The sequence below is a fragment of the Bubalus bubalis genome, chromosome 4 (genome assembly GCF_019923935.1).
Source record: "Bubalus bubalis isolate 160015118507 breed Murrah chromosome 4, NDDB_SH_1, whole genome shotgun sequence".
NCBI lineage: Eukaryota > Metazoa > Chordata > Mammalia > Artiodactyla > Bovidae > Bubalus > Bubalus bubalis.
Genome location: NC_059160.1, coordinates 60,054,204 through 60,069,369, shown reverse-complemented (window position 1 = coordinate 60,069,369; position 15,166 = coordinate 60,054,204). Strand labels below are relative to the sequence as shown.

Genomic DNA, 15,166 nt, shown 5'->3' with positions numbered 1-15,166 from the left:
CTTTTTTTGGATTTCCTCCCCATTTAGGTCACCTCAGAGCACTGAGTAGAGTTCCCTGTGCTATAAAATGTTCTCATTATTTATGTATTTTATATATAGTATTAATAATGTATATATGTCTGTCCCAGCCTCCCAGTTCATCCCACCCTCTTCCCCATTTGGAATCCATGCATTTGTTCAAGGTTATGGTTTTTCCTGTGGTCATGTATGGATGTGAGAGTTGGACTGTGAAGAAGACTGAGCGCCAAAGAATTGATGCTTTTGAACTGTGTGTTGGAGAAGACTCTTGAGAGTCCCTTGGACTGCAAGGAGATCCAACCAGTCCATTCTGAAGGAGATCAGCCCTGGGATTTCTTTGGAAGGAATGATGCTAAAGCTGAAACTCCAGTACTTTGGCCACCTCATGCGAAGAGTTGACTCATTGGAAAGACTCTGATGCTGGGAGGGATTGGGGGCAAGAGGAGAAGGGGACAACAGAGGATGACATGGCTGGATGGCATCACTGACTCGATGGACTTGAGTCTCAGTGAACTCGGGAGTTGGTGATGGACAGGGAGGCCTGGCGTGCTGAGATTCATGGGGTCGCAAAGAGTCGGACACGACTGAGAGACTGATCTGATCTGATCTGATGTCTCTATTTCTGCTTTGTAAATAAGATCATCTATACCATTTTTCTAGATTCCACATATATGTGTTAATATACAATATCTGCTTTTCTCTCACCGACTTACTTCACTCTATATGACAGTCTCTAGGTCCATCCACATCTCTCCAAATGACCCAATTTCATTCCTTTTATGACTGAGCAACATTTCATTGTATATATGTACCAAATCTCCTTTATCCATTCCTCTGTTGATAGATATTTGGGTTGTTTCCATGTCCTGGCTATTGTGAATAGTGCTGCAGTGAACTTGGGGGTGCCTGTGTCTTTTAGACTTATGGTTTTCTTTGGGTATATGCCCAGGAGTAGAACTGCTGGGTCATATGGAAGTTCTGTGTTTAGTTTTTTAAGGAACCTTCATAATGTTCTTCATAGTGACTGTATCAATTTACATTCCCACCAATAGTTCAAAAAGCTATACAAACTGGAAAATAAGTAAAAATGTCAGTGTTTGCAGATAACATGATACTATACATAGAAAATCCTAAAGTTACTACCAGAAAACTACTAGAGCTAATTAATGAATCTGGTAAAGCAGGATACAAAATTAATGCATAGAAATCTGTTGCATTCCTACACACTAACAGTAAAAGATCACAAAGAGAAATTAAGGAAACAATCTCATTTATCATTCCATCAAAAAGAATAAAATACCTAGGAATAAAAGTACCTAAAGAAGTAAACACCTGTACTCAGAAAACTATAAGACATTAGTGAAAGAAACCAAAGATGACACAGAAGGTGTTTTTGGATGGGAAGAATCAATATTGTGAAAATGACTATACTACCCAAAGCAACCTACATATTCAATACAATCCCTATAACAGTATCTTTCTGAAAATGTTGCCCCATTGCCATGCAAGGCAGTAAACTAATTTCCTGTTTTATCTGCTTGTTAGTGCATACATTCTTTCTTTTAGACATTTTTACTAGTGGAATTTTTTTTACTAGTGGAATTTTACTGAAGATGTGAAATACCCCCATACACATATATATTTAAATATATCCCGTACAAAATGGTGCTGGGGCTGAATATGTTTTAGATTGAAAAATTTCATAAGCTGACCCTTCACTGGGCACACAGAGTTAAGGAAACTACATGTTAGTCCCTAAGGTACTATGGATTTTAAAGGAGTAATAAGGTTATAAGGTATTTTTAGTCAATGAAGAGTAGATCTTATAGGACAACAGTTTATACTAGTATTTCATTTTTTTAGGACTTACTATATGACAAGCAACCTGCTAAATGCTCCACATATTTTAGGTTATATAGTTCTCATTACAACCTTGTGAGTAGAAAGACATTGGAGTCCAAAGACCTTCAACAGCTGGCATTGGGTTACACAACTGTAAGGGGCAGGGTAAGTTTCTATTCTAGATCTGTTTGAATTCTACTAAAATGAAAGTCTGATGGTTAGGGCATGTAGAAGGGAGGCTCAAGTATATGTGTATCAGTTCAGTTCAGTCGCTCAGTCCTTTCCAACTCTTTGTGACCCCATGAATCGCAGCACGCCAGGCCTCCCTGTCCATCACCATCTCACAGAGTTCACCCAAACTCATGTCCATCGAGTCGGTGATACCATCCAGCCATCTCATCCTCTGTCGTCCCCTTCTTGTCCTGCCCCCATTCCCTCCCAGCATCGGGGTCTTTTCCAATGTGTCAACTCTCCATATGAGGTGGCCAAAGTACTGGAGTTTCAGATTCAGCATCAGTCCTTCCAAGAAATCCCAGGACTGATCTCCTTCAGAATGGACTGGTTGGATCTCCTTGCAGTCCAAGGGACTCTCAAGAGTCTTCTACAACACCACAGTTCAAAAGCATCAATTCTTTGGTGCTCAGCCTTCTTCACAGTCCAACTCTCACATCCATACATGACCACAGGAAAAACCATAGCCTTGACTAGATGGACCTTTGTTGGCAAAGTAATGTCTCTGCTTTTCAATATACTATCTAGGTTGGTCATAAATTTCTTTCCAAGGAGTAAGCGTCTTTTAATTTCATGGCTGCAGTCACCATCTGCAGTGGTTTTGGACCCCCCCAAAATAAAGTCTCTCACTGTTTCCACTGTTTCCCCATCTATTTCCCATGAAGTGATGAGACCAGATGCCATGATCTTTCTGAATGTTGAGCTTTAAGCCAACTTTTTCACTCTCCACTTTCACTTTCATCAACAGGCTGTTTAGTTCCTCTTCACTTTCTGCCATAATGGTGGTGTCATCTGCATATCTGAGGTTATTGATATTTCTCCTGGCAATCTTGATGCCAGCTTGTGCTTCTTCCAGCCCAGTGTTTCTCATGATGTGCTCTGCATATATGTTAAATAAGCAGGGTGACGATATACAGCCTTGACGTACTCCTTTTCCTATTTGGAACCAGTCTGTTGTTCCATGTCCAGTTCTAACTGTTGCTTCCTGACCTGCATATACGTTTCTCAAGAGGCAGGTCAGGCCCATCTTTTTCAGAATTTTCCACGGTTTATTGTGATCCACACAGTCAAAGACTTTGGCATAGTCAATAAAGCAGAAATAGATGTTTTGCTGGAACTCTCTTGCTTTTTCCATGATCCAGTGAATGTTGGCAATTTGATCTCTGGTTCGTCTGCCTTTTCTAAAACCAGCTTGAACATCTGGAAGTTCACAGTTCACGTATTCCTGAAGCCTGGCTTGGAGAATTTTGAGCATTACTTTACTAGCCTGTGAGATGAGTGCAACTGTGTGGTAGTTTGAGCATTGTTTGGCTTTGCCTTTCTTTGGGATTGGAATGAAAACTGACCTTTTCCAGTCCTGTGGCCACTGATGAGTTTTCCAAATTTGCTGGCATATTAAGTGCAGCACTTTCAAAGCATCATCTTTCAGGATTTGAAATAGCTCAGCTGGAATTCCATCACCTCCACTAGCTTTGTTCGTAGTGATGCTTTCTAAGGCCCACTTGACTTCACATTCCAGGATGTCTGGCTCTAGGTGAGTGATCACACCATCATGATTATCTTGGTCGTGAAGATCTTTTTTGTACAGTTCTTCTGTGTATTCTTGCCACCTCTTCTTAATATCTTCTGCTTCTGTTAGGTCCATACCTTTTCTGTCCTTTATCAAGCCCATCTTTGCATGAAAGATTCCCTTGGCTTCTCTAATTTTCTTGAAGAGATCTCTAGTCTTTCCCATTCTGTTGTTTTCCTCTATTTCTTTGCATTGATCACTGAGGAAGGCTTTCTTATCTCTCCTTGCTATTCTTTGGAACTCTGCATTCAGATGTTTATATCTTTCCTTTTCTCCTCTGCTTTTCACTTCTCTTCTTTTCACAGCTATTTTTAAGGCCTCCTCAGACAGCCATTTTGCTTTTTTGCATTTCTTTTCCATGGGGATGGTCTTGATCCCTGTCTCCTGTACAGCATTTCTTTTCCATGGGGATGGCCTTGATCCCTGTCTCCTGTACAATGTCACAAACCTCCATCCATAGTTCATCAGGCACTCTGTCTATCAGATCTAGTCCCTTAAATCTATTTCTCACGTCCACTGTATAATCATAAGGGATTTGATTTAGGTCATTCCTGAATGGCGGAGAAGGCAATGGCAACCCACTCCAGTACCCTTGCCTGGAAAATCCCATGGATGGAGGAGCCTGGTAGGCTGCAGTCCATGGGGTCACAAAGAGTCAGACACGACTGAGCGACTTCACTTTCACTTTTCACTTTCATGCATTGGAGAAGGAAATGGCAACCCACTCCAGTGTTCTTGCCTGGAGAATCCCAGGGACGGCAGAGCCTGGTGGGCTGCTGTCTATGGGGTCGCACAGAGTTGGACACGACTGAAGCGACTTAGCAGCAGCAGCAGCAGCAGCATACCTGAATGGTCTAGTGGTTTTCCCCACTTTCTTCAATTTAAGTCTGAATTTGCTAATTCACTATGTTACAGCAGAAGCCAAAACAATGTTGTACAGCAATTATCCTCCAAATAAAATAAATAAATTAAAGTCTGAATACAGAAATAGCATTTAGAATCAAATCCCATACTGGCCAGAGAAGCTCAGAGGGCTCAAACATACCTTATACGCACCAGGACCTGGAGACCCCACAGAGACTGAGACAGAACTGTGTTTGGGTGTCTCCAGAGGAAGTACAGGTCAGAAATGGATTGCTGCAGGGGCAGGCGCTCTGGGTTCAGTAGACCTGGGTATGGCATAAGCCCTTTAGGAGGAGGTCGCCATTAACCCACCATAGAGTCGCTAGATCTTACACAGGACTAGGGAAACAGACACTCAAAGGGCACAAACAGAACCTTGTATGCACCAGGACCCAGGAGAAAGGAGCAGTGACCCCACAAGAGACTAACCCAGACTTTCCCATAAGTGTCCAGGAGTCTCTGGTGGAGGCGTTGGTCGGCGGTGGCCTGCTGCAGGACTGGGGACACTGAGTATAGCAGTGCATGCATGGGACCTTTTCATTACCTCCACCATAGTTTGGCCTCAGGTCAAATAATACCAACAAAGGTCCATCTAGTCAAGGCTATGGTTTTTCCTGTTGTCATGTGTGGATGTGAGAGTTGGACTGTAAAGAAAGCTGAGCACTGATGTTTTTGAACTGTGGTGTTGGAAAAGACTCTTGAGAGTCCCTTGGACTGCAAGGAGATCCAACCAGTCCATCCTAAAGCAAATCAGTCCTGAATATTCACTGGAAGGACTGATGCTAAAGCTGAAACTCCAATACTTTGACCACCTGATGTGAAGAACTGACTCATTTGAAAAAACCCTGATGCTGGGAAAGATTGAAGGCGGGACGAGAAAGTGACAACAGAGGATGAGATGGTTGGATGGCATCACCAACTCAAGGAACATGAATTTCAGTAAATTCCAGGAGTTGGTGAGGGACAGGGAAGCCTGGCGTGCTGCAGTCCATGGGGTCTCAAAGAGTTGGACATGACTGAGCGACTGACTGAACTGAACTGAACTGAGTACAGAAAAAAAACAGGAGTAAAACAATTCTTGGAGAAATATTGTGATGTAAATCAAAATTTGGGGCTTAGTGTTGAAAGTGAGCTGTTCCATGTTCTATCTTCAACAATATAAGAGAAAAGGCCTGTTAACAAGTAAGCCCACTCATATTTCATGTAAATACCTCCTGCCTTATGTCAAAACTGTTTTTTCAAGAGCAACAGAATTTTTCCTTTAAATTAAAAACAAACTCAAGATTTTAAATGATTGTTTCCCATTGTTTGTTCCTTTCCTGTCTCTGTTTTTTGACCTAGCGTAGAGTCCTTAGTGGGAAAAGGAAGGGCATGATCATTCATCTCCATTAACAGTCTTGAGTGGTTTCTGTGATCTAATCATCTGAGTCAAGAGACATGTAAATGCTCATGTAGTTAGAGGAACTATTCATCCACACTGGACTTTTCCTTACGCTCTGTCTACATCCTTCATAGTCATGTTTCAGAGAATGTCTCATTAACTGGGCAGATCTTTGAAAATTATACTCTTTCTTTGAAAAAAACCTCTTATTGGATTTATGCCAACAAAAAGCAGAACCCATTCTTTAATAGTTTAGTGTTTGGAGGGAATGTAAGGAATTACTGTTATGTTCTAAATTCATTTATGATACCATTGTACCTTAGAGCAGAGTCAACCAGATTGCATTCACAGTGGAACCAAAATCTGTCATTTTTCAGATGTTCAAGTTCACTGCAGAGATGAAAACAAGAATGACCCAAGTGCAGATAACCACTCTTTATTTCATCAATTTGAGTCCATTATTGTCTGTGTCCTACTCATATATTTGGTCTTAAGAAAATTTGAGCACCGCAGAATTAATGCTTTTGAACTGTAGTGGTGGAGAAGCCTCTTGAGAATCCCTTGGACTGCAAGGAGATCTAACTAGTCAATTCTAAAGAAAATCAACCCTGAATATTCATTGGAAGGACTGATGCTGAAGCTGAAACTCCAATACTTTGGCCACCTAGTAAGAAGAGCTGACTCATTGGAAAAGACCCTGATGTTGGGAAAGATTGAAGGCAGGAGAAGGGGATGACAGACGATGAGATAGTTGGATGGCATCACCAACTTGATGGACAGAAGTTTGAGCAAGCTCTGGGAGTTGGTGATGGACAGGGAAACCTGGCGTGCTGCAGTTCATGGGGTTGCAAATAGTTGGACATGACTGATCGACTGAACTGAGCTGAAGATAATCTTAAATATATCTTCCTCTTGATCATTCTTTTTACCCTGTTATTAGTCATCTTGTTTTCCAAAATATGGTGCTATAGGAGACAATTTTATTTCATGGAGAGTGAGTAAGGAGATTGTTTTTATGACTATTGTACTGTGCCCACCTGACAATTTTTACCCCTTATCAATGAAGTTAACTGAAGTGTATGAGTGGATTGTCTGAGAATTTCATGACCTCTCTCCCTTGGGTGAGCAAATGAAGGATGCAGTGTCATCTCTTTTGTAAGAATCGAACTTTTCCCCCCATAACCATGGGTTCACTTACATTTGCAAGCATCTGGGGCAGAGAAAGGTCTTCGGAGGTCCCAGTAGAAGCCTGGCTTACATCGCTGGCAGTGTTGACCTTCTGTGTTGTGCTGACAGTCATTGCAGACGCCGCCACTACGATTCCCTGATGCCTCCCACACATTAATGTCAAAGTGACAGGCGTCAGCATGTCCATTGCACTTGCAGGCTGGGGGAAAGAAGAATCAGAGGAAAACAAAGAATTAAAAATAAAATGACAGTTTCTCTAGTATTCAGGCAGTTACGAGTAGGGCAAACTGACTGCTAAATTTTTTTAAAAATTAGTTTTTTCAGATTCATAAGTAGAAAACAGACTTGTGGTTGCCAAGAGGGTGCGAGGATGGGGAAAGAATAGAGTAGGAGTTTGGGGTTAGCAGATGCAAGCTATTACATATAGAATGGATAAACAATGAGGTTCTACTGTAAGAGCACAGGGAACTACATTCAATAAACTGTGATAAACCATAATAGAAAAGAATATGGAAAAAAAGAATACATGTGTGGTGTGTGTGTGTGTGTGTGAAGTTGCTTCAGTCGTGTCCGACTCTTTCGTCCCTTAAAGACTGTAGCCCGCCAGGTTCCTCTGCCCATGGGATTCCCCAAATAAGAATACCAGGATGGGTTGCCATTCCCTCCTCCAGGGGATCTAACTGACACAGGGATCAAACCTGTGTCTCTTATGCACTGGCAGGCGAGTTCTTTACCACTAATGCCACCTGGGAAGCCCTATGTATGTATAATTGAATCATTCTGTGGAAATTAACACAACATTGTAAATCAATTGTACTTCATTTTTTTTTAATTTAGTTTTTTGAATAGTATACATTTTCACAATACAGGAGTCAAAACAGTGTAAGCAGGTTTACATATTAAGAGCTCTAGTCTCCCCATCCCTATTCACCCTGTTTCCTCTGGCCCTCAGTAGTTTCTTTCCTTTCTTCCTTCCTTCTCTTTCATCCTTCTCTCCCTCCCACCTTCCTTCAAACCTAGAAGGAAACCTCTGGTGCACAGGGGTTAGTAACTTGGCAGATAGATTGATTTGCCTTTCATGAAGTACTGTTCTTCAGTTATTATACTGGTGAGTATGAGGTGGTCTCCTAAAGAGGCCTTAATTTTCTTATGCGAGAGGCTTGCAAGTTTCTTATGTAACAGATTCTCAAAGTCATTTCTAAGATTATAGTCAGTAGCACCAAGGGACAAGTCTCTGTGTTCTATATGTATTTAGATATGCAGCTGGTTTCTGTGGAAAGGGTCATAATGGCACTCTAGGAATTCGGAAGAAATTCTTTAGATTCTCTTGATTGATTTAGAATAAGGATCTGAACTTTTTCCTGGAGGTCAGCTGTATTTGAAAATGTTTTTGCTATTGTTTTTCATTGTTTCCTTGATGTGTTATGATATTTTGACCAGATTCATAGTCTTTAAAAAGCATACTATAAGATAATTTAAGATTTATGCTTAGAGGAAATCCTGTACATTTCCGTGAAACTAAAATAAATCAGTTATGATTCCAAACTACCTATGGGAAGAGACTTCTCACAATTTTACCCACTGTGTTTCCCTTTAAATCCTAGTAAAGTTGAAGTTTGTTAGTGTAAACATTGTTATGGGCACGTGCATTTCTCTGTGCTTGTATATTTCCATTTCATGTGTGCTTCATTTTTAATTGCAAAGAAAAAAATGGTTCACATTCCCATATTTTTTACTCTTCTATCTAATCTCAAACCTCAAACCCAAAGTTAGCCATGACAGTGTTAGTCTCATTCTTGATGAATTGGCATAGTTTCAAATCTAATTTGTTTTTAAAAGTATAAGTGAAGAGACAGGCATTATGGTATTCTAGAAAAAAGTATTTAATTTGGAGTCTGAAAACTAGGGATCAAGTCCTGACTCTATCATTTACTAACTTTGGCAAGATACTTAAAATTTTATTGGACCTCAGTTTACTGATCTCTAATATGGGATTAGGAGAAGGCGATGGCACCCCACTCCAGTACTCTTGCCTGGAAAATCCCATGGATGGAGGAGCCCTGTAGGCTGCAGTCCATGGGGTCGCTGAGAGTCGGACACGACTGAGTGACTTCACTTTCACTTTTCACCTTTATGCATTGGAGAAGGAAATGGCAACCCACTCCAATATTCTTGCCTGGAGAATCCCAGGGACAGGGGAGCCTGGTGGACTGCTGTCCATGGGGTCTCACAGAGTCGGACACGACTGAAGCGACTTAGCAGCGGCAGCAGCAATATGGGATTAACACCACCTACTTTATAGGATTGTTTTGAGAACTGAATTCAAGATACCTATTTTCATTATTATAATTCAGTATCTGTGAACTCTAAACCTCAGTTGCTCTGTGTCTGGCCATGTTTTTATTATGTTAAACTCTCAAGAAGGGTGCTCAGGTTCAACATAGAGTCCCAGCAAATAAGCAACACATTTTTGGCAAAATAGTCATACCAGCGACTTTGCAAGCAGTAATTGTTTCCTGAGCACCGAAGAACTGATGCTTTTGAACTGTGGTGTTGGAGAAGACTCTTGAGAGTCCCTTGGACTGCAAGGAGATCCAACCAGTCCATTCTGAAGGAGATCAGCCCTGGGATTTCTTTGGAAGGAATGATGCTGAAGCTGAAACTCCAGTACTTTGGCCACCTCATGCGAAGAGTTGACTCATTGGAAAAGACTCTGATGCTGGGAGGGATTGGGGGCAGGAGGAGAAGGGGACGACAGAGGATGAGATGGCTGGATGGCATCACTGACTCTATGGACATGAGTCTGAGTGAACTCTGGGAATTGGTGATGGACAGGGAGACCTGGCATTCTGCGATTCATGGGGTTGCAAAGAGTCAGATACAACTGAGCGACTGAACTGAACTGAATTGTTTCCAATGGCTGAAGTCACAGTGGGCAGTGATATGGGCTATGTTTGTGTAGGTTAGCATCTGTAACCTACCACTTAATATTGTGTTTCTCAAGACAACAAACAAGAAGTCTACAGATGTTTACTTAACAAAGAAGGCTTCTGAGTCTGTGGACTTGGTACTTACTTCTGCACTCATTTGGAGACCCTGTTTTTCCATCAGCTGCCTCCCAGGGGTGGTCGTTATATAAAGGTGCACAGTGTTGGCAGTGGGTGCCCGCTGTGTTGTGCTTACATATACACTTTCCATGGACCTGCAAAGAAAAGTAAGAGCTAAGAGCACAAACAACGCTAGGAAAGAACATTCTTCCCACAAGCTCATCTCGTTCATTGGCTTTAGCCATATGACATTCATTCACTTGAAGACGTTAATCATCAAGATGAGAGATCCTTTCTTTGGTTTGTCTTTGCTGTTAATTCAAAAAACTACAAAATATATATTTTCTTGACAGCAGGATACATGACCCAAATAAGCAATTCTGAGATAATTGCTAGGCATTTACTTAAATTTTTAATACTTCAAATTTTTTTTTATTCTTTACACAAAAGTGATACATCTTCAATACAGAAAATTTAGATCTTTCCATGTCATTAAATGTTTTTGTACAACACCCATTTTAATGATTTCCTTGTACAATATACAGTTTATTTAACCAATCACCTATTTTTGGCTATTTAGGTTTTTATATATTTTTATACAGTATATTTTAATTCTATAATTAATATCCTTGTAGCTATTGTGTACATCTTCATTTATTTGGAATGTGTTTTCTAGAAGTAAAGTCGAACAGTCATCATCTGTATATTTTTAAGGCTTTGAAGACATTTTGTCATAATACTGGGCATTTTCTTTAAATCCCATAATTCAGAGTAGCTGAGGGTTTTAAAAATAGTATTTCTCACAAGGAAAAATATTTTAATGGAATTGTTGCAGGAAGGGGGATCCCTTCCAGGGCCCGAAACTGGGCTCTTGTCTAACACTCGGAAAAGAATTGTCCAAGGAGACACATGTGCTGACAAAACAAGAGATTTTATTGGGAAAGGGCACTCGGGTGGAGAGCAGTAGGGTAAGGGAACCCAGGAGAACAGCTCTGCCACATGGCTTTTATGGTGATGGTTTATGGGGCTTTATGGGTTTTATGGGTTTTTATATGGTTTTCTCAGGTTTTATGGTGATGGGATTAGCTTCCGGATTGTCTTTAGCCAATCATTCTGACTCAAGAGTCCTTCTTGGTGGTGCACGCCTTGTTCAGCCAAAATGGATGCCAGAGAGAAGGATTCTGGGAGGTGGTCGGACCTGTGGTGTCTCCTTTTGACCTTTCCCGAACTCTTCTGGTTGGTGGAGGCTTATTAGTTCTCTGTTCTTTACCAGGACCTCCTGTCCTAAAACAACTTATGCAAATGGTTACTATGGTGCCTGGCCAGGGTGGAAGGTTTCAATCAGTGTGCTGCCCCTAACAGAATTATTTGGGATCTGAGCATTTTATGAGAATTTTAATATTTTGTATTATCTCATCAATAATTTCTAAAAATTAGTATTTGGGATGATCTGGAATACTTCCTAATAACTAAGTTTGCCATGAATTCCAGTACCACAATGAATTTATTGACACATGATATCATGACTGTACAAACGAACGTTTTTTGAAGTAGCTCAGAGACAGAGTCCCAAACTTGGATCTATGAAGTGTTTGTTTTTTCTTGAGAAACAGTATAAAAAATAAATCAATGCAGAGGTAATAAGTTATATCAACCATTTACAATTATTTAATGAATACCTACTAGAGAAAGTTGCTATATTAGGCAATGTTTGATACACAAAGCATTACAAAACATGATTTCTGTCTTTAAGCAAAGTACAATGTAGCTGGATAAAAAAGATTTACATAGAAAAAATGATGCATAAACAAGACAATAAATAAATACCTAAGAAAGAAAATCATGTTGGAATTCAGAAGATGCAGAAATCACAGTAGATTAACAGTGACTGAGGACTTTATGAGACAGACGGGTTTTTGAGATGGGCATTGAAGTTGGGCAGTATTTCTGACAGGCAGAAGGGAAGAGACTTTCCAGGAAGAGGAAACAAAATTAACCAAACTGTGGTTCTAGAAGGTTAGGGAAAATCTATGAACAAAGTTTATTTCAATACATCTGAAATATTCTGACTGTGATGATAAAGGAACTACTAAAAATGAGACGTACTTAAACCGGCCAGAAATAAAATTAATCTTAGGGTTCAACAAATGTGGAAATAGCTACAACCAATACATTGAGGTACTACTGCTCGACCTAATTTAACACTTGAGAAAGTTGTGTTGTCTACCCAAGCTCTCCTTTCTCTTTTCATTCTCTTGGAATATATTTCTTTGTTTCCACTGGTAGAGGCACTCTGGGAATAGCATATGCATTATCCAAGTGTGTTATGTGACTACTGTGGACCTTTATGTACACATAAAATTCAAGTACAGGAATTATTCAGGGCTTGGAGGTCCACAGGCTACTTGTGAATGAATCACATGAGACCTAAGAGCCATCTTGCTAAATTTAGTTTCTATGTATTATAAACAAAGGTTTTTGTGCTTAATGAAAATGAACTATAGCTGTCCTTTTAGTTCTTAGGGATTAGCTATGATATAGATTTTTTAAATGGTAGAATTGACTCAGAGTACAATATGTTACAAAAATTTTTGTTGATTTTCCTTATAGAAACTCAGCTAATATTATAGATTCAATGTATTGGTTTTGTTCTTGGAATGCCCAAGCATGAGGTGAATTATAGTTACCTTTATTCTTGGGCTTTTCTTTGTGAAAAGACTTGTTTATACAACAAAGCTAGGACTTGTTTATACATAAAGTCCCATGGAGTTGTTAGGAGTTTACTATACATAACTATTCACACATCCAGGTAAGAGCTAAAGACAACTTTGCACTTAAATTTGGAGAGCTGCAGGAATTCAATGTTCACTACTTTATAAGAATGAGGTGTTTTCATCCTAGCTCCTAAATATCTAATTTTTCATATATTCTGGTAGAAATGCTTCAGTCCAACTGCTTTTTATTAAATCTTTTAAATTCAACATTCTTATCATCATGAAAAAAAATAGAAATTCTATCAAATAACTTCTACAAGGTAAGATTCTTTTTCTTAATTGAAATATAGTTGATTTACAATGTTGTATTACTTTCTGCTATACAGCAAAGTAGTTCAGTTATGCATATATATATATATATATATACCTTCTTTTTCATATTCTTTTCCATTATGATTTATCACAGGACCATGAATATAGTGCCCAGTGCTATAAAGTAGCTTGCTGTTTATCCACCCTGTATATAATAGCTTGTATCTGCTAGCCCCAGACTCTCACTCCTTCCCTCCCCCACACCCCCATGGCATCCCAAGTCTGTTCTCTCTGTCTGTGAGTCTGTTTCTGTTTCATACATAAGTTCATTTATGTCATATTTTTTTTTAACTAAAAAATTTTTACTGGAGTATAGTTGATTTACAACATTGTGTTCCAGGTATACAGCAAAATGAATCAGTTATATATAGGTGTGTGTGTATATATATATCCAGCATATATATATATACCTCCAGCATTGCAAGCGGATTCTGCTGCAAATTATTGCTATTTTTCTTTAGAGGAACTAAACTATCATTATAAGTCAGTTTATCAGGTTTGGTCTTGGAATGCCCAAGGCCTGTATGTAATTTCACCCAACTCTGGTTAGTCCTGGTCCACAAATTCCAGAACTCAGGAGACCAAAGACACTTAGGGAACCTCATCAAACATTCACGTGCATCACAAGATGATGTGGACCGGTCAGTTCCCTCTGGAGTAAGGATCTCAGAGCACTTCCTTGCACCCACATGCAAGGATTAGGATGAACCTCCCGGGGTCTGAAAGATGCCAGCACAGCAAATATTTCTGCACACAGAAAAAGTCAAGGAACTGTCATTTTGAGAATTACTAAAAGTAGTTGTAAATCATTACCTAGACCATTTGAAACAAGAAATCCTTTCTCAGCGATACAACTGTTACTGTTCAAGCTTGAAAGATCACCCACTATTTGATGCTTGTGAAAAATGTACAAGTGAAACTAGGTCTTCACTGGGGAAAAAAAAAAAAACAGAAAAAGGAAACTTTAGTAACAAGTTAAACAAAGCTCTTGTTTGGTACACAAACATAAACTAGATAAAGAGCAGGAAAATGGGATTATGTATTTAAGGCTTAGTTGAAAGAGAGGTGTCTGGCTGTGTAACTGGGAAATGAGAATTCATCTGTAACAACAAATCTACAACCCTAATTATACAAGAGTTATACCTTGGCATTTTTGATAGTCTATGAATTTCATAAACCCCTCCATTATACTGAGAGTACATTTCTCCATTGATGTCAAAAGTTTCTTACTATATCCCATACAGGGAGGGAATCATACAAACTTTGAATAAGAAATTTAAGGGATTACTAGAACAGCTTGCTCATGAATACCTGTCTACTTTGGTGACAAATATGATATATTAGAGGTAAATAGACACAGAAGAGAAAATACTGCTCCTTCATATGTAAGGCTCTAAGAATCTATGTGGGAACAAAATGAGGAAATTATTATCTTTCAAATTTGTCATTGTAAGATAACCCATCTTGCTTAGAAAAGCTCATTTTTAATTGTTCTTTGGGGGCAGAAGGCCCTCTAGTAGTCAGCAAACATAGACTTGAGGAAATTGTCCATGGCAGGAGGTTGTGAGAATCTGGCCATTGGCAATGTTAAGCACAAGGGTTGGACAATCGCTTATCAAGATAGTGTAGATATTTAAACATTAAATGGAAGATTGGCTTTGACAACTTTTAAGGTCCTTTTAGTCTTAAGGTGATCAGTCCTGGGTGTTCTTTGGAAGGAATGATGCTAAAGCTGAAACTCCAGTACTTTGACCACCGCATGTGAAGAGTTGACTCACTGGAAAAGACTCTGATGCTGGGAGGGATTGGGGACAGAAGGAAAAGGGGATGACAGAGGATGAGATGGCTGGATGGCATCACTGACTCGATGGACGTAAGTTTGAGTGAACTCCGGGAGCTG

The 15,166-nt window shown here is 39.7% G+C and overlaps 1 protein-coding gene across 12 annotated transcripts in view; it reads right to left on the bottom strand.

Moving 5' to 3' along the window:
* NTN4 (netrin 4) overlaps window positions 1-15,166 on the bottom strand; it is a 135,565-nt gene that overhangs the window by 51,815 nt on the left and 68,584 nt on the right. For all 12 annotated transcript variants that reach the window (XM_025283686.3, XM_044941485.2, XM_025283683.3 and 9 more), the window contains exons 4-5: window positions 10,209-10,335; window positions 7,144-7,332 (exon numbers count right to left, since the gene is read on the bottom strand). In XM_025283686.3, the coding sequence (XP_025139471.2) occupies window positions 7,144-7,332; window positions 10,209-10,335 (316 nt within the window). The remainder of the gene's footprint in view (window positions 1-7,143; window positions 7,333-10,208; window positions 10,336-15,166) is intronic.